The 21,270-nt window shown below is 46.8% G+C and overlaps 1 protein-coding gene and 1 pseudogene across 2 annotated transcripts in view; one reads left to right on the top strand and one right to left on the bottom strand.

The window, feature by feature from the left end:
* LOC309653329 (E3 ubiquitin-protein ligase rififylin pseudogene) overlaps positions 1 to 2,326 on the top strand; it is a 136,966-nt pseudogene extending 134,640 nt beyond the window's left edge. The window contains exon 2 of the transcript XR_014268799.1: positions 1,335 to 2,326. The product of XR_014268799.1 is annotated as an E3 ubiquitin-protein ligase rififylin pseudogene (transcript). The remainder of the gene's footprint in view (positions 1 to 1,334) is intronic.
* Positions 2,327 to 2,388: 62 nt separating this feature from the next.
* Positions 2,389 to 21,270, bottom strand: part of LOC309653335 (protein Shroom2-like) — an 80,453-nt gene continuing 61,571 nt past the window's right edge. Inside the window, exons 2-4 of the mRNA XM_082447945.1 lie at positions 20,420 to 20,571; positions 5,692 to 5,823; positions 2,389 to 2,407 (exon numbers count right to left, since the gene is read on the bottom strand). Coding sequence (XP_082304071.1) covers positions 2,404 to 2,407; positions 5,692 to 5,823; positions 20,420 to 20,571 — 288 coding nt within the window. The 3' untranslated portion in view covers positions 2,389 to 2,403. The remainder of the gene's footprint in view (positions 2,408 to 5,691; positions 5,824 to 20,419; positions 20,572 to 21,270) is intronic.

The following is a 21,270-nucleotide window of genomic DNA, read 5'->3' as shown; positions in this document are numbered from 1 at the left end:
AAGGGAAGGCTCCAGGCTCCTGATTCATCAGCTGGAGAACATAAATGAGGAAGCACACTTGCTTGTCCTTTCTCGTGGTGTTTTATTTTTTGCTTTCAAGCATTATACACCTGCCTACTCAGTGAAAAAATTTAGAGTCCTACCAGTAATGGTGTGTCCACGGCCGTTTCTCATCAGAAAAAGAACATCATTCTGAGGTCAAGAAAGACGCTATTTAAAACACAACAATCCAAAATCTATGGGACACAGCAGAAGCAGTTCTAAGAGGGACGTTTAGAGCAATACAAGCTTACCTCAGGAAACAAACAAACAACTCAAACAACCTAACCTTGTATCTAAAGGAACTAGAAAAAGAACAAACAAAGCCCAAAGTTAGTAGCAGAAAAGAAATCATGAAGATTGGAGCAGAAATAAATGAAATACAGACTAAAAAAACATTAACAAAGATCAATAAAACTAAAAGCTGATTCTTCGAAAAGGTAAACAAAATTGATAAATCTTTAGCCAGACGCATCAAGAACAAAAGAGGGCTCCAAATCAATAAAATCAGAAATGAAAAAAGTTATAAGTGATACCACAGAAACACAACCTAGAAGAAATGGACAAATTTCTAGGAAAGTACAATCTCCCAAGACCAAACCAGAAAGTAGAAAATACGAACAAACCAATTACCAGTAATGAAAACTCAATCTAAAAAAAATAAATAAATAACTCCCAACAAACAAAAGTCCAGGACCAGATGGCTTCATCTGGTGAACTAATACCTTTCCTTCTCCAACTATTCAAAAAATTGCAAAGGAAGGAATGCTCTGAACTCATTCTACAGGGCCGGCATCACCCTGATACAAAAACCAGACAGAAATATCACAGAAAAATAAAATTACAGGTCAGTACCACTGACGCACATAGATGAAAACTCCTCAACAAAATATTAGCAAACTGGGCTTCCCTGGTGGCGCAGTGGCTGAGAATCTGCCTGCCAATGCAGGGGACACGGGTTCAATCCCTGGTCTGGGAAGATCCCACATGCTGTGGAGCAACTAGGCCCGTGAGCCACCATTACTGAGCCTGTGTGTCTGGAGCCTGTGCTCCGCAACACAAGAGGCCGCGATAGTGAGAGGCCCGCGCACCGCGATGAAGAGTGACCCCCGCTTGCCACAACTAGAGAAAGCCCTCGCACAGAAACGAAGACCCAACACAGCCATAAATAAATAAATAAATAAATAAATAAATAAATAAATAAATAAATAAATAAATAAATAAATAAATAAATAAATAAGAAAGAAAGAAAGAAAGAAAGAAAGAAAGAAAGAAAGAAAGAAAGAAAGAAAAAGAAAGAAAGAAAGAGTTCGCATGCTGCAACTAAAGATCCTGCGTGCTGCAACAAAGATCCCGTGTGCCACAACAAAGACCGGAGACAGGCAAAAAATAAATAAATAAATAAATAAATTAGCAAACTGAATCCGAAAAATATATTAAAAGGATCATACACCATGATCAAGTGGAATTTATCCCAGGGATGCAAGGATGGTTCCATATCTACAAATCAACCAATGTGATACACCACATTAACAAATAGAAGGATGAAAACCATATGATCATCTCAAGAGATGCAGAAAAAGGTTTTGACAAAACTCAGCATCCATTATGATAACAACTCTCAACAAAGTGGGTATAGAGGGGACGCACCTCAACATAATAAAGTCCATCTATGACAAACCCACAGCTAACATCATACTCAACAGTGAAAAGCTGAAAGCATTTCCTCTAAGATCAGGAACAAGACAAGGATGGCCACTCTCACCACTTTTATTCAACATACTTTTGGACGTCTTAGCCACAGCAATCAAAGAAAAAGCAATAAAAGGAATCCAAACTGGAAAGGAAGAAGTCAAACTGTCACTGCTTGCAGATGACGTGATACTATACAGTAAGTCCCCTACATGCGAACCTTCAAGTTGAGAACTTTCAAAGACGGGAACATGCATTTGCCTGTCCAATCACATAAGTTAGTTCACGTGTCTGGTACGTTGTCACGTGCGTGCATCCTCTACAAGTGGCTGTGCTTCTGTGTACTGTACAGTACTGTACAGAGTACAGTAGTACAGTATCTTTATTTCAAGCTAGATCTGCAGGAGGATGATTTCATTGAACTCCTTGCTGTGTAACACGAGGAGCTTACTAATGAAGACCTGATAGAACTGGAGGCCCAGAGAAAGGACAAAGAGGAACAAGAGGAAGAAGAAGTAGCTGAAGAACCAAGGAGATTCACGATGCAGGAAATGGCAAGGGGATTTTCTTTATTTGAGGAGGCACTGTTAGTTTTTGAGGCACAGGACCCAAACATAGAATTGTACACAAAGGCTGCAGCAGCTGTTCAGAATGCAATCCAGTGCTACCGTGTCATCTGTGACGAGAAAAAAAAGTGCTACTACACAGACATCACTGGATCGTTTTTTCAAGAGGGTAGATAGAATTGAATCCAGCAAGGAACCAGAACCTGTGCCATCAACGTCAGGAGTGAGTGAAATTGCAGCTTGCCCTCCGTCTCCTACTGCTGACGATCCTTCAGCTCTACCATCTCCCACCTCCTCACCCTCCTGCAGTCAGTAACTCTTCTGGCCTGTTCACTCGATGCCAGCCCCTGTATGCCAGCTACTGTACCGGACTACTGTACTTTTCAAGGTACTGTACTATGAGATTAAAAATGTTTTATTTTTTGTGTTTCTTTTTTATGCATTATTTGTGTGAAAAGTATTATAAAACTCTTACTGTACAGTACTGTATAGCCGACTGTGTTCGTTGGGTACCTAGGCTAACTTTGTTGGACTTAACGAACAAACTGGACTTACAAACGTGCTCTCAGAACAGAACTCGTTCATATGTAGGGGACTTCCTGTACATAGAAAATCCTAAGACACCACCAAAAAACTATTAGAGCTCATCAATGAATTTGGTCAAGTTGTAGGATACAAAATCAATACAAAGAAACGTGCTGCATACTAACAATGAACTATCTGACAGAGAAACTAAGGAAACAATCCCATTTACCACTGCATCAAAAAGAACTAAATACCTAGGAATAAATCTAACCAAGGAGGTGAAAGACCTATACTCAGAAAACTGTAAGACACAGATGAAGGAAACTGAAGATGACATACACAGATGGAAATATATACCATGTTCATGGACTGGAAGAATACTGTTAAAATGACCATACTACCCAAGGCAATCTACAGATTCAATGCAATCCCTATCAAAATACCAAGGGCATGTTTCACAAAACAAGAATAAATAATTTTAATATTTGCATGGAAACATGAAAGACCCTGAATAGCCAAAACAATCTTGAGAAAGAAGAACAGAGCTGGACGTATCACAATCCCTGACTTCAGACTACACCACAAAGCTACAGTCATCAAACAATATGGTACTGGCACAACAACAGACACATACAACAATGAAACAGAATAGAGAGCCCAGAAGTAAACCCACACACTTACAGTCAATTAATCCACGACAAAGGAGGCAAGAACATACAGTGGAGAAAAGACAGCCTCTTCAATAAGTGGTGCTGGGAAAACTGGACAGCTACACATAAAAGAATGAAATTAGAACACTCCCTAACACCATACACAAAAATAAACTCAAAATGGATTAAAGACCTAAATTTAAGACCAGAAACCATAAAACTCCTAGATGAAAACATAGGTAGAACACTCGTTGATATAAACTGTAGCAATATTTCTTTGGATCTGTCTCCTAAGGCAAAGGAAAGAAAAGCAAAAATACACAAACGGGACCTAAAAGTAAAGGCCTTTTTAAAAAATTAATTAATTAATTAATTTTGGCTGCATTGGGTCTTCATTGCCGTGCACAGGCTTTCTCTAGTTGTGGTGAGCGGGGGCTACTCTTCATTGCGGTGCACGGGCTTCTTATTGTGGTGGCTTCTCTTGTTGTGGAGCACGGGCTCTAGGCACGTGGGCTTCAGCAGTCGTGGCTCGCGGGCTCTAGAGCGTAGGCTCAGTAGTTGTGGCACACAGACTTAGTTGCTCCACGGCATGTGGGATCTTCCTGGACCAGGGCTCAAACCCGTATCCCCTGCATTGGCAGGCGGATTCTTAACCACTGCACCACCAGGGAAGTCCCGAAAATTAAAGGCCTTTTTTTTCAGAGGAAAGGAAACCATCGACAAAATGAAAAGACAACATACTGAATGGGAGAAAATATTTGTAAATGTTATGACCAATGAGGGGTTAATATGCAAAATATATAAACAGCCCATCCAACTCAATATCTAAAAAAAAAAACCTGATTTAAAAATGTGCAGAAGACCTGAAGAGACATTTTTCCAAAGGAGACATATAGATGGCACATGGAAAGTGCTCAACGTCGCTAATCAGAGAAATGCAAATCAAAACCACAATGAGGGCTTCCGTGGTGGCGCAGTGGTTGAGAATCCGCCTGCCAATGCAGGGGACATGGGTTCAATCCCTGGTCCGGGAAGATCCCACATGCCACGGAGCAACTAAGCTCGTGTGCCACAACTACTGAGCCTGTGCTCTAGAGCCCGTGAGCCACAACTACTGAGCCCGCGTGCCGCAACTACTGAAGCCCACGTGCCTAGAGCCCATGCTCCACAATGAGATGCCATTTCAATGAGAAGCCCACACACCGCAACAAAGAGTAGCCCCCGACTCGCCGCAACTAGAGAAAGCCCGCACGCAGCAACAAAGTCCCAATGCAGCCAAAAATAAATAAATAAAATAAAAAAAAAAAAAACCCACAATGAGGTATCACCTCACACCTGCCAGAGTGGCCGTCATCAAAAAGACAACAAATAACAACTGTTGGTGAGGACGTGGAGAAAAGGGAACAGTTGTTCACTATTGGTGGGTATGTAAACTGGTGCAGCCACTGTAGAAAACAGTATGGAGGTTTCTTAAAAAACTAAAAATAGGACTACCATATGATCTAGCAATTCCACTCCTGGGTATATACCCAAAGAAAATGAGAACACTGATTTGAAAAGATACATGCACCGCAATGTTCATAGCAGCATAATTTACAAGGAGTCAAGATATGGAAGCAACCTAAGTGTCCATAAACAGATGAATAGATTAAGAAGATTGGTATATATTATATACACACACAATGGAATACTGCTCAGCCATAAAAAAGAATGAAATTTTGCAATCTGCATCAACATGGATGGGCCTAGAGGGGTATTATGCTTAATGAACTAAGTCAGACAGAGAAAGACAAATACTGTATGATTATCAGTTACATGTGGAATCTAAAAAACTAAATGAATGAATATAACAGAACAGAAGCAGACTCACAGACGTAGAGAACAAATTAGTAGTTCCCAGTGGGGAGAGGGAAGGGGGAAGGGGCAAATAGGGGTAGGGGAGGAAGAGGTATAAACTATAAAATAAATAATCTACAAGGATATATTGTACAGCACAGAGAACGGAGCCAGTACTTTATGATACCTTTAAATGGAGTATAAGCTATAGAAATTTTGCATCACTATGTTGTACACCGGAAATGAATAATATCGTAAATTAACTGTACCTCAACAAAAACTAAAATAAAGTGAGAAATGCACAATTAGGACAAGGCAGGGAAGTCATGAGCGTGGTAGAAAGTGAAACCAGCTTCCCATCCCAGCGGGAAAGGCATGCCTACCTGGCGTGGTGCTGGCCTGGCCACGAGGGGCAGGAGCTGGTAGAGGGGAATGGAGATGCCGATGTCTCGGGGTGGCTGTCGGAGAACTTGGTGACGTGCCAGGAGTGCGGCCTCCAGCTCAGCTCATTCCTCCTGAAAAAGGATGCAGATGACTCAGGGACTTCACACCAAGGACAACTTCAGGCCAAGAAAGGAGCGAGAGGCAGAGATGATTCCTGTGTGATTCACTGCATGGCTGTCCGGTGCTTCCCACTGCATCTGGGCACCAGCGCTCTTTGTACAGGTTCGTTACCGGAGGACACCCCCGGGTGAGAATCACAGGCTCCAGAATGTGAACCAGCCCTTAGGCTTCCAAATTTATTCTAAGTAAGTACGTGAATCTTGCCCACGACCCCCGCTGCCCCATCCCCAAGACACAGCAGGATCTTCTGTCTGCCCGGCGTCAGTGCAACTTTGCACAGGCCCTTAGCCTGTTTGAGGAGAAGGCACTGGGCTGCAGAAAAGCTTGAGCTGGGTCCCGCAGAGTTTTGACTGCATTTATTTATTCACTCACTTAACTAAGTGAACACAGCTATCCTGCAGTTAACGGGGACTGGTGGACACGTATTCCTCTGAGCCTCCCAGAGCATCCGAAGTCATCTAAGGGCTCCTGTCATGGGAATCACCACGCCCTAAGACCAGCAGGCTCCAGTCCATTCCTGCCAGGGCTTCTGAACATGGCAGGAGCCTTCCCTGTCCCCCTCCACCGTCCCCACCATCCGTGGGTGGCTCATTAGGTTTCTGACCACACCTGCCCAGGTGTGAAAAAGCATGTCCAGTTGGAAATCCCTGCAGCCGCCGTAGGAACATCACAGGGCCTCCAGGGGAAAGCTGCTGCATGAGCAGACCGCCCATGCTCGCCCCTCCTCCTCCTGCAGTTTAAGACGGATCTAGCCTCACCAGGGACACTTTACAGCCCAATCGAGATCGGAGAAAGGGTTCAGTTGAGCCTCTAAGTACCTGATGGGGATCAAACATTCTTCCAACAGGCAAAAACATTAAAGAATATTATGCAACAACGAATATTAAAGAAAACCCAGAAAGCATTTATAACATAAACCTTCTGATGACTCAGAAACAAGGAAAAATACACGGGTGGCAAAATGTGGAATGTGTTGACCTTTTGATAGTTTCCCACGAGCTAAAGCATAAAACAGACGAATTCATCACACCACACAAGAAAAGGGATTGTAAAACCAAAACTGTACCTCATAAAGTTTCTCAAAATCCTCGTAAGGAAGGTTCTGGCCACATGAATTTCATTTTCAGATGGCTTTTTCTGTGCTATAATATCCGTAACGTCTTTCATCTTCCTTTACAGGTAATTAATGAAGGAAACAAACTAGACAAACTGCAGGCAAAGGAAAAAGAGGCTTGGAAAAGAAAACGCCTTACACTTTGTGGTAACATATTTCAACTCTGTAATTGGAATGAGTGGGGAACCAGCTGGTTTACTGGGGCAGTCGTCCTCTTTGAGAAGAGTAAATGTTTCTCCTCTTATTTTAAAGGATAATACAGGCAGACCTTGGAGATATTTCGGGTTGGGTTCCAGACCACCACAATAAAGTGAATACTGTAATAAAGCTAGTCACGTGAACTTTTTGGTTTCCCAGTGCATATAAAAGTTATGTTTACTCTATACTATAGTCTACCAAGTGTGCAATAGCATTATGCCTAAAAAAACACAATGTACATACCTTAATTTTAAAATACTTTTTTGCTGAGAAACACTATTATCTGAGCCCTAGTAATAATATTAGTAACATCAAAGATCACTGATCACAGATCACAATAACAAATATGATAGTGGAAAAGTCTGAAATAGTGTGAGGATTACCAAAATGCGACACAAAGTGAGCCAGTGCCGTTGGAAAAATGGTGCCAACAAACTTGCTTGACACAGGGTTGCTACAACCTTCTATTTGTAAAAAACAAAAAAAAAACAACAAAAAAAAACGCAGTATCTGTGAAGCACAATTAAGTGAGGCACAACACAGCAAGGTATGTCTGTACACAGATATATGCCTCCACTTTGAGAAGACATAGTCAACAGTTAGGGTACTAACTGGAGCTTTAAAAACAAAAAAACAAAGAGAAAACACAGTGAAAAGGGTGGTACCTAGAAGCTCTAAGTGAGGAATCATGGCTCCTGGGGAGAGTGAAATTTTCCTACGTATGTGGCTCTTGTCAGGTCCTCGGACTTTCCTAGAGCACAGTGAACATATCTGGGGATCGAGGAAGGTTCAGGCGGTTTCTGTTTGTCAGCCCCTCTGATGGCTAAAACTGGATTCTGCTGATGAGAGGAGGAGGACATGTGGCTGAGGGCTGGTCCCTCCATCACAAGCCCGTGACCACGCTGGGCAGGAAAGCTCTGGGGACCGGACGCTCTGGCGCCACCTAGCGTTCCCAGATGGAACAGAAATGGCAGGGGCCGATTTAAGGCGCTCGTTTCAACAGACGATGGTGTTTCTTCCCACACAAGATAAACGCACTCCAGGTGGCTTTAAACCACCCGGGTCCCTGGAAGTCTGGGGCCGTGAGGGGTGCACAGGCCACAGGCTGTGCCGGGCAAGATGCCCCGATGTGAGGGCCTCGGAGAACTCGGACCACGTGGTACCTGGCGGTACCTGGTTAGGGGTTAAGCGCCCTGCCCCCTCAGGGGGCCACGCGTGTCGGAAGGAAACGCACACACAGCACGTATGCAGCGAACCACACCCGAACCTTCCTCTCCTGGCGGGCGGGACGTCTGCTACGTCTGCTACAGCTGGACCAGTCCCCCCGCCAGACATCAAACAGGAACAGAAGGGCGAGGTGTGAAAGGAACGCCCCCTCCGCAGGCCACGCAGTCAGACGCAAGCCAGCTCGGCTGGGGAGACCAGCAAGGACGCCCCTTCCGGGAGGAAGAAGGACGGCACGGCTCAGCCCAGAGACGTCCAAGGCCACGCCTCTGTGCAAGGCAGTGTGGTCAGCGATGCCAGGGAGGAAACAGCCTGACCTGGCCGGGGTGCAGGTGCTGACCCCTCCTGTGCGTGGAGCTGCACAATCCTGCCAGCTCCGGAAACGCGACGGGGCTGATCCAGGTCACGCCCACGGGAGCCTAACAGTCGCTACCACGGGCACCCCAGTGTACAGGGAAGAAATCCTTTCCATCCAAATGGCTACTGCTGCTCGGAAATCTTACAGAACAGGCATACTGTAGAAAACATGGAGCATTTAAAAATTACAATGCGAAGAAGACAATAAAGGAGGACAACCTGTAACCTGAAGATGAACGTGGGTAACATCTCTGCATTTCTTTCCCCGCTTCAGACGGCTGAGAGCATCGTGCAGGCTTGGCGGGGCCCTTTCTCTCTGCAGCCCTCCTGGCTGGGTGAGCGTTCCTCCAGGCCACGGTCACTCTTCCAAAATGTCATTTGTAATATGGCATAATACTCCTTCCACATAAATACTGAAAAGCAATGCTGCTATTAACACCGGGTTTTCTGGCTTCCAAATCAAATTATTCGTCCTAATGAGGGTTCTCTGAAACCTTTCCCACAAGTTGCACACCAAAATTAATCTAAATTTACTTCAATTTTTAAAAATAATTTTATATGCTAGGTAGTCTTTTTTTTTTGAAAGGAAGGGGTTTAGATCACAAATATAAAAAAATGCTAGGATACCAATGAAAATTAAGGATGGATCTAGATACAGAAAATTCATTTTTAAAAAGGCATTATTAAAATAAGGGCTTCAATGAAATGTTTCTCATTCAGAGAAAGAGCAGAATTCCCTCAAAAAAAAAAAAACAACAAACCACGTGAACGCCGGGTTATTTTCCTAACCTTTCCAAGTGCAGCCAACAGGCGCTGCCTCAGAAAATAAACGCAGTCCGCATGTGGTCCCCACGAGCGCGGGGGGCCTGACAGTACCAGGCCTGCAGGCTGGGAGGCCAACGGGAAGGGCCTGGCGGGACACTGTGGCGGGGGCACCACAGGGTGTGTTGGCTGCAGGCGACACTGGCGATGGGAAGAGTCCTCGGGGAAAATAAAACCAACAGAGATGCTTGGGGCATCTTAGAAGCAAGCGTCACGGTCGGGGGGTGGGGGGGGCGGCAGTGGGGAGGGGCCTTCCAGATAAAGGGCAGGCTGGAAAGTTCCTCAAATGCTCCCCAGTGAGTCCTGCGGGTGAGGGGGGTGAGTTCCGGGCAAGGAGCCCCCAGAGCTTAGGGAGGGAGGCTGTGCAGAGGCCCCGAGGGACAGGCCCACAGCGGGGACAGGCCCTCCTGATACTGAGGGTGTGCCTGGGCTGGAGGAGGGCGACAACTGCAAACACCCTTTTTATTCTTTGAAAGTCAAACAAACACATAAAAAGCACAGCCCTACAGACACAAAATGTAGCCTGCCCTGAGCTGCTGCTTCCTTCCTGTTCCGGTCAAGCCTCTAGAGGATAGATGCTGACCGGCCTCTCCCTCTCCCGAGCTGCCTCTACCTCCTACCACACCAGTCTCCCTGCAACTCAGCTCTGGCAGCTCCTGCCCTCACCCCACCACCCTCAGCTGCTCCCAGCTGCCACGGAGTGAAGCCCACGCCCCCCCACCGCGGTACTGTGATCTGCTCCCCGGGCCGGGCGGCACTGGCATCGCAGGGGCACAGGCTGGGGCGGGACGCCTGTTTGCACAAGCCCTCAAGGTCATTCAGAGGCGAGCTCAGGTCTGAGACTCGCTGCTCTAGCCCCGAGCTACCCTTCCTCCCTTCCCCCATCCGCTCTGCCAGCCTCTTTAGGAGGTCCCGGCACCCCTGACTTAGGTCCACGTCTGTGTCTCAAACCTGGCTCAGCCTTCAAAGGACAGCCTGACTGCTGAGCTCTGCTCCAGCCCTCCTTCCTTCCGCCAGAGCCACCACTTATTAGAGCTTTTCCTGTCCGTGCCCATCAGCCCCCTCAGCTGCCAGCTCCCCGAGGGCAGGACCTATGGGTATGACTTCAGCCGCCTGGCTGGAGCGCTTCCAACACACATTACGTGAACGAATAAAAACAGCGGTCAGACCACTCTGTGAATAGCGGAGTTCTTTTCTCCGGCACTGATCTGACAACACGATGCTGTGGGTGGTGACATCACCCTTGATAAAATGGGATAAGAGTCCAGGAGTTCCTGCCTTTATTCACGAGGAGAAAGAGGTAAAGATGAAAATTCCCAAATGACCTAAACAGCTGAAACTGATACAAGACATCAAAGCTGCATTTTAAACCAATGCCAGGGCCGAGTAGCAGCATTCACACGGGATAAAAGCATCAGGGTTCCGCCCCACGAGGCCGGGGCACCCCTTATCTGTCTCCCAGCAAGGGCAAGTGCACGCCTGTCTCGGCCTCTGGCGTTCCCCGGGTGCATTAGCAGGAAAGACCGCGTAGAAATGTCACACAATGAACGCAGGCAGAATTGGAGCAGACCCAAATGGCTTGGCTATTTTCCCGTTAACTTTTGCAAAGGGGGGTGAGGGGACTATCTCACCCAGCACTACCAGTACTAAAAACGCTTTGTCCAAACCACCCGAGGTCACGGTGCATGCCCCCAGTTTTCAGAAAGGCACCGATGCAGCCTCTTGGCTACATGTAAACAGAATGGATTTTTTGGTAAAGACACCCCAGACACTCAAATGTGCAACCATTAACATAACTAAGTACGAGTAGCCCTAAGGATTAGCAACAGAGCTGGTGAGTCTTATACGTAAGAGTATAGAAACAAAATTACGTGAAACATTCTCTGCATGCCTTAATATATTAGAAACCATCAGCGTTTCCAAACTAAATTATATCAACATCACTTGCATGCCTTCTAATGAAAAACAAAATCATAACTGTTTACCACTCTCTACTTGGCTTAGAATATGAAACATCTCACCTAGAGATTCAACTGATTAAGTTGGTTAAGCCATACACTAAATCTACATCTGAATAGAAGCAACTTTTCCCCAAATAAAACAATTCTGCTCTATGTGGCTTTTTTTCCCTCCTGATTTTATTTCATAAAAACAAGAATGGCAAAGAGCCCAAACGAGTCGGCGTCTGTCCAGGATAAACCTCTGGGTCTACTGTTTTAAGCAGAAAGTAAGCACAGTAGCAAACAGCCACAATCCCGCAAATGCTCAAAGCAGACACTTTTCCCCTGAAATTTGAACGATCAATCTCAGACCACCCTCCAAAAGCAGCACCCACCAGCATCCCCAGTAAGACAGACACCCTCTGTGGGAACACACAGTTTCTGCCCCAGGAAGAGCTCTTGGGGGGGGGCGGGGGGAGAGGGGGGAGAAAGGAGAGGAAGTGGGGAGGAGGGACAAGCAGGAGGGACACAACCTGCTGACGTCCTACCCATCCCTCTCCTCTAGCTGCTTCAGGAACACCTGCGCTCATCCACGTTGGGGCCATGCACAGAGCCGCCTGCCCTAGGACAGCTCCAAGGAGCCAGCAGCAGAGGGGAGCCCCGCACGACACTGGCTTGGGGCAGAACTCACTGCACCTCAGTGACGTCCAGAAGCCCACGCACGTGGCAAGAAACCTGCTCCTAGCAGGCATGCGTGCCGTCACTAGACCAGACACCTCCTTTCTTCAGATGTGTCGCCACGCCACCCCATGTGGCCACCCCTTACGGCCTCCTGCAGCGAACCTCCATCCTCGGGTGTTAATCTCCTCCTGAAGGCAAGCTTAGCGGACGTAAGCAGAGTCACGGAAGGGCTTAAGGCCTCCGGCAAAGAGGCAGGAAACATGCGTCAACCCTACGCATAATGTGGCTCTGGCATAAAAACTGCTCGCAGCAGTGGACGGCTCAGGAGTGACGCGAACGATGAAGTGGCAGGCCGAGTTCACTGTAAACGAGACTAATATTACCATATACGTTTGGAAGAAACACCAAAAGAGTCATTACAAGCTATACAATATAATTCATGGCCTGACAGTTAAGAGAAATTTTCCCTACGGTGCTTGAAATTCCATGTATGTTTCAGGAGCTGAACGTATGGTAACTTCCCTGTGAACGGAGGACAGTGGATGGTATCCCGGTGCTGTGCACACGGAGCTTTTAGTGAGCACTTCACAGCATCGGGCAGCAACGGCCTTAACCCAGCACCGGGCGAGAAGCGTCCCCTACTTCGGCACGTCTCCCACAGCGAGGGGCTTACCGACGCCTGCGTTAATCAGGAAAAGGCCTCGAGTGACCCAGTTTCGGGTCTTAACCTTTTCCAAGCACATTTGCTTAAGCCAGCGGCATGAGCACTGCGGCCGCCCAGCAAAATAGCCCGTGGCCCTCAGGGAAATACCAGCGCCCAGAGCCATCCCACACCTGCCCATCAGGATCTCCAGGGAGGGGCCCGACCCCAGGGAAGAAAGTGCAGGCGACAAGTACACAGAGAGACAGACACAGAAGAAGAGGCTACCACATCCTCCCACACTTTCCTGCGAGCAGCACGTCCTCGGCCAAGCAGAGAGGGAAGGACAAGGTGCCGGGGAGGCACGGCCGGGCTGCGTCTGCTGGCCCCCACCCCGTTCCTCTGACTCCTGGGCAGATGCCAGGATACCACCTGGACATCTTAAAGGAGAACATGTGTGCACCAGTGCGGCTTCCTGTTACCCTTCTTTGTTTCCAGCCGACACAGCTCTGGGAGGAAGGCAGCGCTGGCTCTCACCTGTCTGGGAAAGAAACGTGGCTGGGGAGAGACAGTGATCTGGGTCCTCGTCTCCTAAGGCACCGCGCTCTCCCAGTCCCGGCTTCTAAACGGTGACAAGAGACGCGGTGCCCGTGCCCCGTGAAACCAGACGCCCCCGCCTTGTGAAGCCAGCCCGCCGCCACCCTCGCCTGGCCGCTGGGTGCCCTGCTCGCCGCACAGGCTGAAGCAAGACAAGCACACCCAGCAGCTGTCACCGGCGGGAGGGAGTCAGGATGCGACCCACGATGCCCCACTTTGTTCATAAAACCACGGGTATGTGTTTTACACCGAGGCGCGTACACGCCTCTTCCCAGAACCTCCGAGAAAAACCAAGCCTGCACTGGCCACTCTGGCCCTCAGGACCCTAAGCTGTTTTCAATCTTCGTCAGAAAAGCCACCCCTTCTTAAGGTGCCTGGGCTGGGCAGGTAGTTGAGGGTTCAGGCAGCTCATTTATCATTTGGTGATCCTCAGGTAGGGCAACATTTGATATTGATGTGTTGGTGGCTCAGTCTGTGAATTAACTACAGAGTGCCTTCATAAACTAAACACCTTTTTTTTAAGAGTACATGATCCAGGGCTTCCCTGGTGGCGCAGTGGTTAAGAATCCGCCTGCCAATGCAGGGGACACGGGTTCGAGACCTCGTCCGGGAAGATCCCACATGCCGCGGAGCAACTAAGCCAGTGCGCCACAACTACTGAGCCTGCGCTCTAGAGCCCGCGAGCCACAACTATCGGGCCCGTGCGCCTAGAGCCCGTGCTCCGCAACAAGAGAAGCCACCGCAATGAGAAGCCCGCGCACCGCAACAAAGAGTAGCCCCAGCTCGCCGTAACCAGAGAAAACCCGCGCGCAGCAACAAAGACCCAACGCAGCCAAAAATAAATAAATAAATAAACTTACATATATATTAAAAAAAAAGAGGACATGATCCATTTTGGAGTTCTACATACAACACTAGTTAGAAAATGCTAACTAATCTCTGAGATACAAGTCAGATTAGTGGTTGCCTAGGGATAAAGAAAGATGAGAATGGTGAGATTTAGATTTAGATAGAGAAGAAAACATGTCACCGATTTAAGAGAAATCATGTTAAAAGCACTCACTGGTGCCGTTGTAATAAGGAAAATGGTAAGTTAGTATGGAGTTTAAATTTATTTATTTACTTTATTTTTTTGCTGTGTTGGGTCTTCGTTTCTGTGCTAGGGATTTCTCCAGTTGCGGCGAGCGGGGGCCACTCTTCATCGCGGTGCGCGGCCCTCTCACTGTCGCGGTCTCTCCCGTTGCGGAGCACAGGCTCCAGACGCGCAGGCTCAGTAGTTGTGGTGCACGGGCTTAGTTGCTCCGCGGCATGTGGGATCTTCCCAGACCAGGGCTTGAACCCGTGTCCCCTGCACTGGCAGGCAGACTCTCAACCACTGTGCCACCAGGGAAGCCCCAGTATGGAGTTTTAAAAGTCCTTATTATGTGCGTCTTCAGTACTTAAAACAGTAATTCACCATGTGCCAGATGACAGCAACAGATCCTAGTATTAACTAATTAACCGTTTTGTAGAATTTTATTCATATTTCTAGGCAAAACCACCGTTTCAGACTTTTCTAATAGGCAAAAATAATACCCACACACAGTATTAAAATTTAATCCAAAATTATCTTTAAAATATTGAAAAACGCCTACGTTTGTTTTTAAAAGTGTGCTTGAAAAAAAAAACATTTGGACAAACTGCTTGGTTTGGTTTTATATTGGGTTATATGTGTTACTTAGAATACTTGTCTCCCCACAAGTCTGTTGGATACGCAGTCAGCTCCACAGCGAGCGGGCCGGGCCCCCAGGCCTTCTCTCTCCTTCTACCCCCAGTTCTCACGGTGTGTACTCCGAACAGAACTCACATCATCCGGTTTTTAGATCCTTAACTATGTTCCTCGAATTCAAAAAAAAAGCTTCTGAACACACGGAATGATGCCCAACCTCGGTCATAATGACAGAAATGCCCATTTAAACAATAAAAGCATCTGTCACCTATCACATCCACAAAGCCAACAAAAACAAGCTTCACAATGCACGTACTTTCTGCCTCAAAACCTCCCACGCTAGGAATGGATCAGGACGACCTATACGCACATGTATGTGGACTCGGGTACAAAAGCGTCACACTGCAGCACTGTCTGCCGTACGCCGGAAGCACCGTAAATGTCCACACACAGAGGATCTGCTAGACACACAGCAGAGCATCCAGACCATGGAGCCGCACGGGGTCAGGAGAAACCTTGAGTCAGAGCACTCAACCTGGACCGACCCCCATTTTCATGTGTAACACACGACTAGGTACCTGTTTCTAAAAGGGAACCTTAAGAGGTTAGTACTGACACAGCCGCTCTCCGGAGGGGCAAAATGGGAGGATGAGGGGTTGGGAGAAAGGCTGCTGTATCCCACCCAATTCCCGTTCCAAAGTGAATGTTCTCCCACGGCCATGTGTTACTCCAAGTACTCATAAACGCGGAATAAAAAGTCACTCTTGGAGTAATTGTAGCCGGCGTTCCAACACGCGCCCCTTTGGGTGATCCTGTCTGTTTTGATCACAGAGCAATAAACAGAGCCTTCTGGGGGCGCCGCCCAGAACAGAGCACAGCTGCCTGCCTCCTGGGGACCAAACCTCCTGCTGAGTCCTGTGAACACATCACACGGAACCCCAAAGGCCTCTCCTCTTTAAAAGTGCAACGAGCTCGACATTTTTATTATCAGAGAAGTAATACACTTAGACTGTGCACTTAATGGATAAGATGGTAAGTTTTCTGTTACGTGTCTTTTACCACAATGAAAAATCAAAACTTTATTTCATGGGGCCTGTACAGTTCTATAACTGCTTGTATGTGTTCCACTCAACTGGGCTTTGAGGGGCATCTTTCCATGTCAGGAAATACCGACACCATTTTTTTTTTTAATAAATTTATTTTATGTATTTATTTTTGGCTGTGTTGGGTCTTCGTCACTGCGCGCGGCCTTTCTCAGTCCCCTCTGCAGTGCGCGGGCCTCTCATTGCGGTGGTCTCACGGGCTCCAGGCGTGCAGGCTTCAGTAGTTGTGGCGCACGGGCTTAGCTGCTCCGCAGCATGTGGGATCTTCCCGGACCAGGGCTCGAACCCGTGTCCCTTGCATTGGCAGGAGGATTCTTAACCACTGTGCCACCAGGGAAGCCCACTGACACCATTTTTTTATTTTGTAATAGCACTTGTATTCTTTTTAAAAACTTTTATTGACGTATAGATTTATAATGTGTTAATTTCTGCCGTACAGCAGAGACTCAGTTATACACATATATATATATATTTTTTTCATATTCTATTCCATTACGGTCTGTCACAGGATGTTGACTAGAGTTCCCTGTGCTCTACAGTAGGACCTTGCTGTTTACCCATTCTATATATACTAGTTTGCATCTGCTAATCCCAACTCCCAATCCATCCCTCCCCCACCCCCCACCCCGCTTTGGCAACCACCAGTCTGTGCTCTGTGTCTGTGAGTCTGTTTCTGTTTCATAGAGAAGTTCATTTGGCTGACACCATTTATAATGGCAGCACTCTGCAGTATGCATGGTCCCTAATTCACTTCAGTCATTTCCTTTTGCTGAATATCTAGGATCCAAGAAATAAATTCTGAGTCCAAAATAGGCCTTTTGACACATGTTGCCAAACCGTTCACCAGAAAGTCTCATCAGCATTACATCAAATAAGCACTTGTTTCCCCACATCTCAGCACCAATGGGCATTGCTATTCCATCAGATCTCGGCCAGCTGGAGAATCAAAACCTAGTTTGTAAGTAAACTTGTCGATCCCTAGTTAAATATCTTTTTTTTTTTTTTCCCACACACTCACACTGTATTTTATTTTTACAAGAGATAAATAGACTGACACCGAGCATTGTAAATGGATGACCACAACAAAAGCAACAATGATTGCAATTACCGAACACGAAACACACTCATCCTATGTCATAATATTGACATTCAGTCCAGTAATCCTCCACTGTAACAGCTCCTTTACTTTGCAGTGAAGATTGATTTCTATATTCTTTGCCTCTGAGTCCTTGTGGGATTTTTTTTTTTAATTCAAACAGAAAGTCACAAAAATTATAATCATCCTCATCAGTTCACTCAGTCCCATGTAATTAATTTTTTTTTCATCTTGATCTTTTGTTAGCACTTTTATGAGTTCAGGAGTTTTTCATTAGAGTTCTGAAAATGCTTATTCATTCAGTTCAGCAGTACAGTTACCAGAAACCTGTACTTGTCAGAGTCTTTTCTATGAATTCCTTGAAAAACGTCTTTTTAAACACTTGTTTCCTATGTGCATTTCTCATATTAGGAACTGCCTATGAGCGTCTTTCATCCAACTTTCTACTGGGGTGCAAATTCCCTTCTTTATAGCTGTTGTTACTAAACCAACTTTATTACACACCTGCTTTTTTTTTTGCACCCTAGAATAAGATCTGACATTGACCAACATTTCATTTTTACCTTGTGAGATGCAACCAGTGAAAATATTCATGCATCCTGAATTCTGTCCCCCAGGATGTGTCACTGGCTCGGTTTTATTTGCTGCTGCCTCCCCTGGGCTGGCCAATGTCACACTGACAGGTTTTACTGAATGAGCACCTCAGGGTCAGCAGCCTCATCAGGCCCTCCAATGACGCCTGTCCCGGTGCAGCTCAAATCAATTCGATTCAATAAGTCCAAGCCCTTCATCTGCCCTTGCGCATCGGGCACTGCGTGCGGTAAGCAGCCGCAAACTGGCGAGACAGTTTGCTCACAGCGTCAACTAAGCCAGTGCTCTCCCCGTGGGGGAGACGGACAGTAAGGCAACGAGCCGGCTGTGTGTTCTGGGGGCTCGGGCAGCCCCGCAACGGAGACATTTCAGGTGGTGGTTTATAACCGCTGTCTCCCCTGTGTGGGTCAAGCGTCCCTCACCATCACCAGCGCTCCACTAAGTCTAATGGAATCCTGCGAGAACTTCACACGTCCTGCCTTAGGAGGCTTAATAAGGTGACCTCAAAGAAATTATACGCCATGATGGCACCCATCATGTCCCTTGCTCCCCCACAAGGCTCCAAAATGGCCATGCTGAGACTTCAGTTCTCTGATTTACAAGGAGGACAGCCTATTCCACTGAGAAATGAGGCTGCTGCATTAATGTGGCAAAGAATGAAATGTTTTCCTTCTTCGTTTCTGACTCCTCCTTGGATGCTATTTTGGTCCCCCAAAAATAAATACATAAAAAGTCCACAGGGATATGTCTTCAAGTCTGTACTAAAAACTGAAGGCCTTGAGTCAATTTACTTTTTAAAATTTACAGCCAGGCTTCCCTGGTGGCGCAGTGGTTAAGAATCCGCCTGCCAATGCAGGGGACACGGGTTCAAGCCCTGGTCCGGGAAGATCCCACGTGCCGCGGAGCAACTAAGCCCGTGCGCCACAACTACTGAGCCTGCGCTCTAGAGCCTGCGAGCCACAACTACTGAAGCCTGTGTGCCACAACTACTGAAACCCGCGCGCCTAGAGTCCGTGCTCTGCAGCAAGAGAAGCCACCACAGTGAGAAGCCCATGCACCTCAACGAAGAGGAGCCCCCGCTCGCCGCAACTAGAGAAAAGCCCGCGTGCAGCAACGAAGATCCAATGCAGCCAAAAATAAACAATAAATAAATAAATAAATTTTTAAAAAATAAAATAAAATTTACAGCCTACCTTGGAAAGACTGCACTAATTCTGCTAGAAGGGGCACGTCAACCCTTTACTATGAATTAGCCAACTGTAAAACACAAGGTCGAGAATTATTTCTATATGAAACCAGTCACCGGAATTCCCTGGCGGTCCAGTGGTTAAGACTCAGCACTTCCACTTCAGGGGGCACAGGTTCGATTCCTGGTCCCTGGTTGGGGAACTAAGATCCCACAAGCTGTGTGGCGTGGACAAAAAATAAAAATAAAAAGTTACAAAACACCTCCATGCTGCCCAGTAGTGCCATTCTAGTCCCTGTGTGTAAAAGCATCACGTGCCCAACTTCACTTTCTGACCCCTTCAAATCATCCCAACTCCTATCCACAATCTCCTTTCTTGGAATATGCACTTGGTCCCCTCAGACCTCAGCACAGCACTGGAAACACCTGCTAGCTGACCTGTTAAGTCTATGTGCATCACATTATTTTAGCATAAAACCCCCAAACCTGGTAGCCTGCCACCTTGTGTACAACACAGGCAATGACATTTCATCATTTGGAGCATAAACAGTTTCCTCACTGCCAGAAAATCACCTACATATGCCAAGAATAAGATTTAAGTATTCAAAATCACTTAAATCAAAAGTAACAGTCAACAGTAATAAAAGAAGAAATCTTTTAAGAACCTACTGTACAGCACAGGGAACTCTACTCAGTACTTTGTAGGGACTTCCCTGGTGGTCCAGTGGGCAAGACTGCACACTCCCAATGTGGGGGGCCTGGGTTCGATCTCTGGTTGGGGAACTAGATCCTGAACGCACGCCGCAACTAAAAGTCCACATGCCGCAACTAAAGATGCCACGTGCTGCAATGAAGACCCTGAGTGCCACAACTAAGACCCAGCGCAGCCAAAATAAATAACTATTGGAAAAAAAAAAAAAAAAAAAAGAAAACCTTTGTAATGACCTACATGGGAATAGAATCTAAAAAAGAGTGGACATCTGTATATGTATAGCTGATTCATTTTGCTGTACAGCAGAAACTAACACAACATTGTAAATCAACTATACTCCAATAAAAATTAATTTTAAAAAAAGAAGGCATCTTTAAAATTTTTGATGTTGGATTCATCCTTGGCCAAGAGATAGATTCCTAAGTGTACATGCATGTACATGTACACACACACGCGCGCACGCGCGCGACTTAAGTCCAAATCAGGATTGCCACAGTGACACGGCGCAGCCAACAGACTCCAGGTTTCACGTCCCGCTAATCTCTGTTTGTAAACAAGGCATGAGGCCCAGGTCTTACCTTTTTACCACCAGCTTCAGGGTCTTATGCGAGCCCTTCACCAGGCAAATCGCTTCCTGTCTAAACCCCGACAGACCGATGTCATTGATGCCAATGATCTCATCTCCGGCCAGCAACTTGTCCACTGCCGCGGCTTTGCTTCCTTCTTCGATCTGCAACACAGAAGTGTGTCCCGTGAGCCTCTTGAACAAGCAAACAAGCCCCCAGGACTCGGCCAGGAATACAACATGCCCGTGACACATGCCACCCACAGGTTTTCTCAGACTGGCTTCAGGACAACCCAGGGGTGAAGGGACCCACCTGGGCCCTGATTCCCAGCGGGAGACCAGGGATGCATCCCTCCGCTGGTCTGCCTCCGCAAGGTCTACCGTTCACGGAGGGGCGGGAAAGCGCATGAGCTCTCAGAAACACACCAGAAATAGCAGAGCCAGAACTACCGATTCACTTTCTGGATCTCCTTCCTCCAAAAAATAATGATGGATCTTTTTTTTAATTATTTACTAGTTATTTCTCATAGATTAATCCTGCACCTAGTTATTTCCGTAACAGCTGTATTTAGATATAATTCAGGCATCACACAATTCACCCGTATAAACATAAACGAATGGCTTGTTAGTATATTCACAGAGTTGTCCAACCATCACCACCACCCATTTTAGAACAGTGTCCTAACCCCAGAAGAACCCTCGTTCGTGCCTGTCAGTGGTCACTTCCCGATCCTTCCACCCCCTGGCGACCATGCATCTGCTCTCTGCGTCTAGGGTTTGCCTACTCTGGATATTTCATATAAACAAAATGATACGATAGGTGGCCTTTTGTGTCTGGCTTCTTTCACTCAGCTTTTCAAGGTG

This window comes from Balaenoptera physalus (genome assembly GCF_965194825.1).
Source record: "Balaenoptera physalus genome assembly, chromosome: Y".
NCBI classification, from domain to species: Eukaryota; Metazoa; Chordata; class Mammalia; order Artiodactyla; family Balaenopteridae; genus Balaenoptera; species Balaenoptera physalus.
Note: the sequence above shows the minus strand (reverse complement) of the source record. Positions and strands in the feature narration are given on the sequence as shown.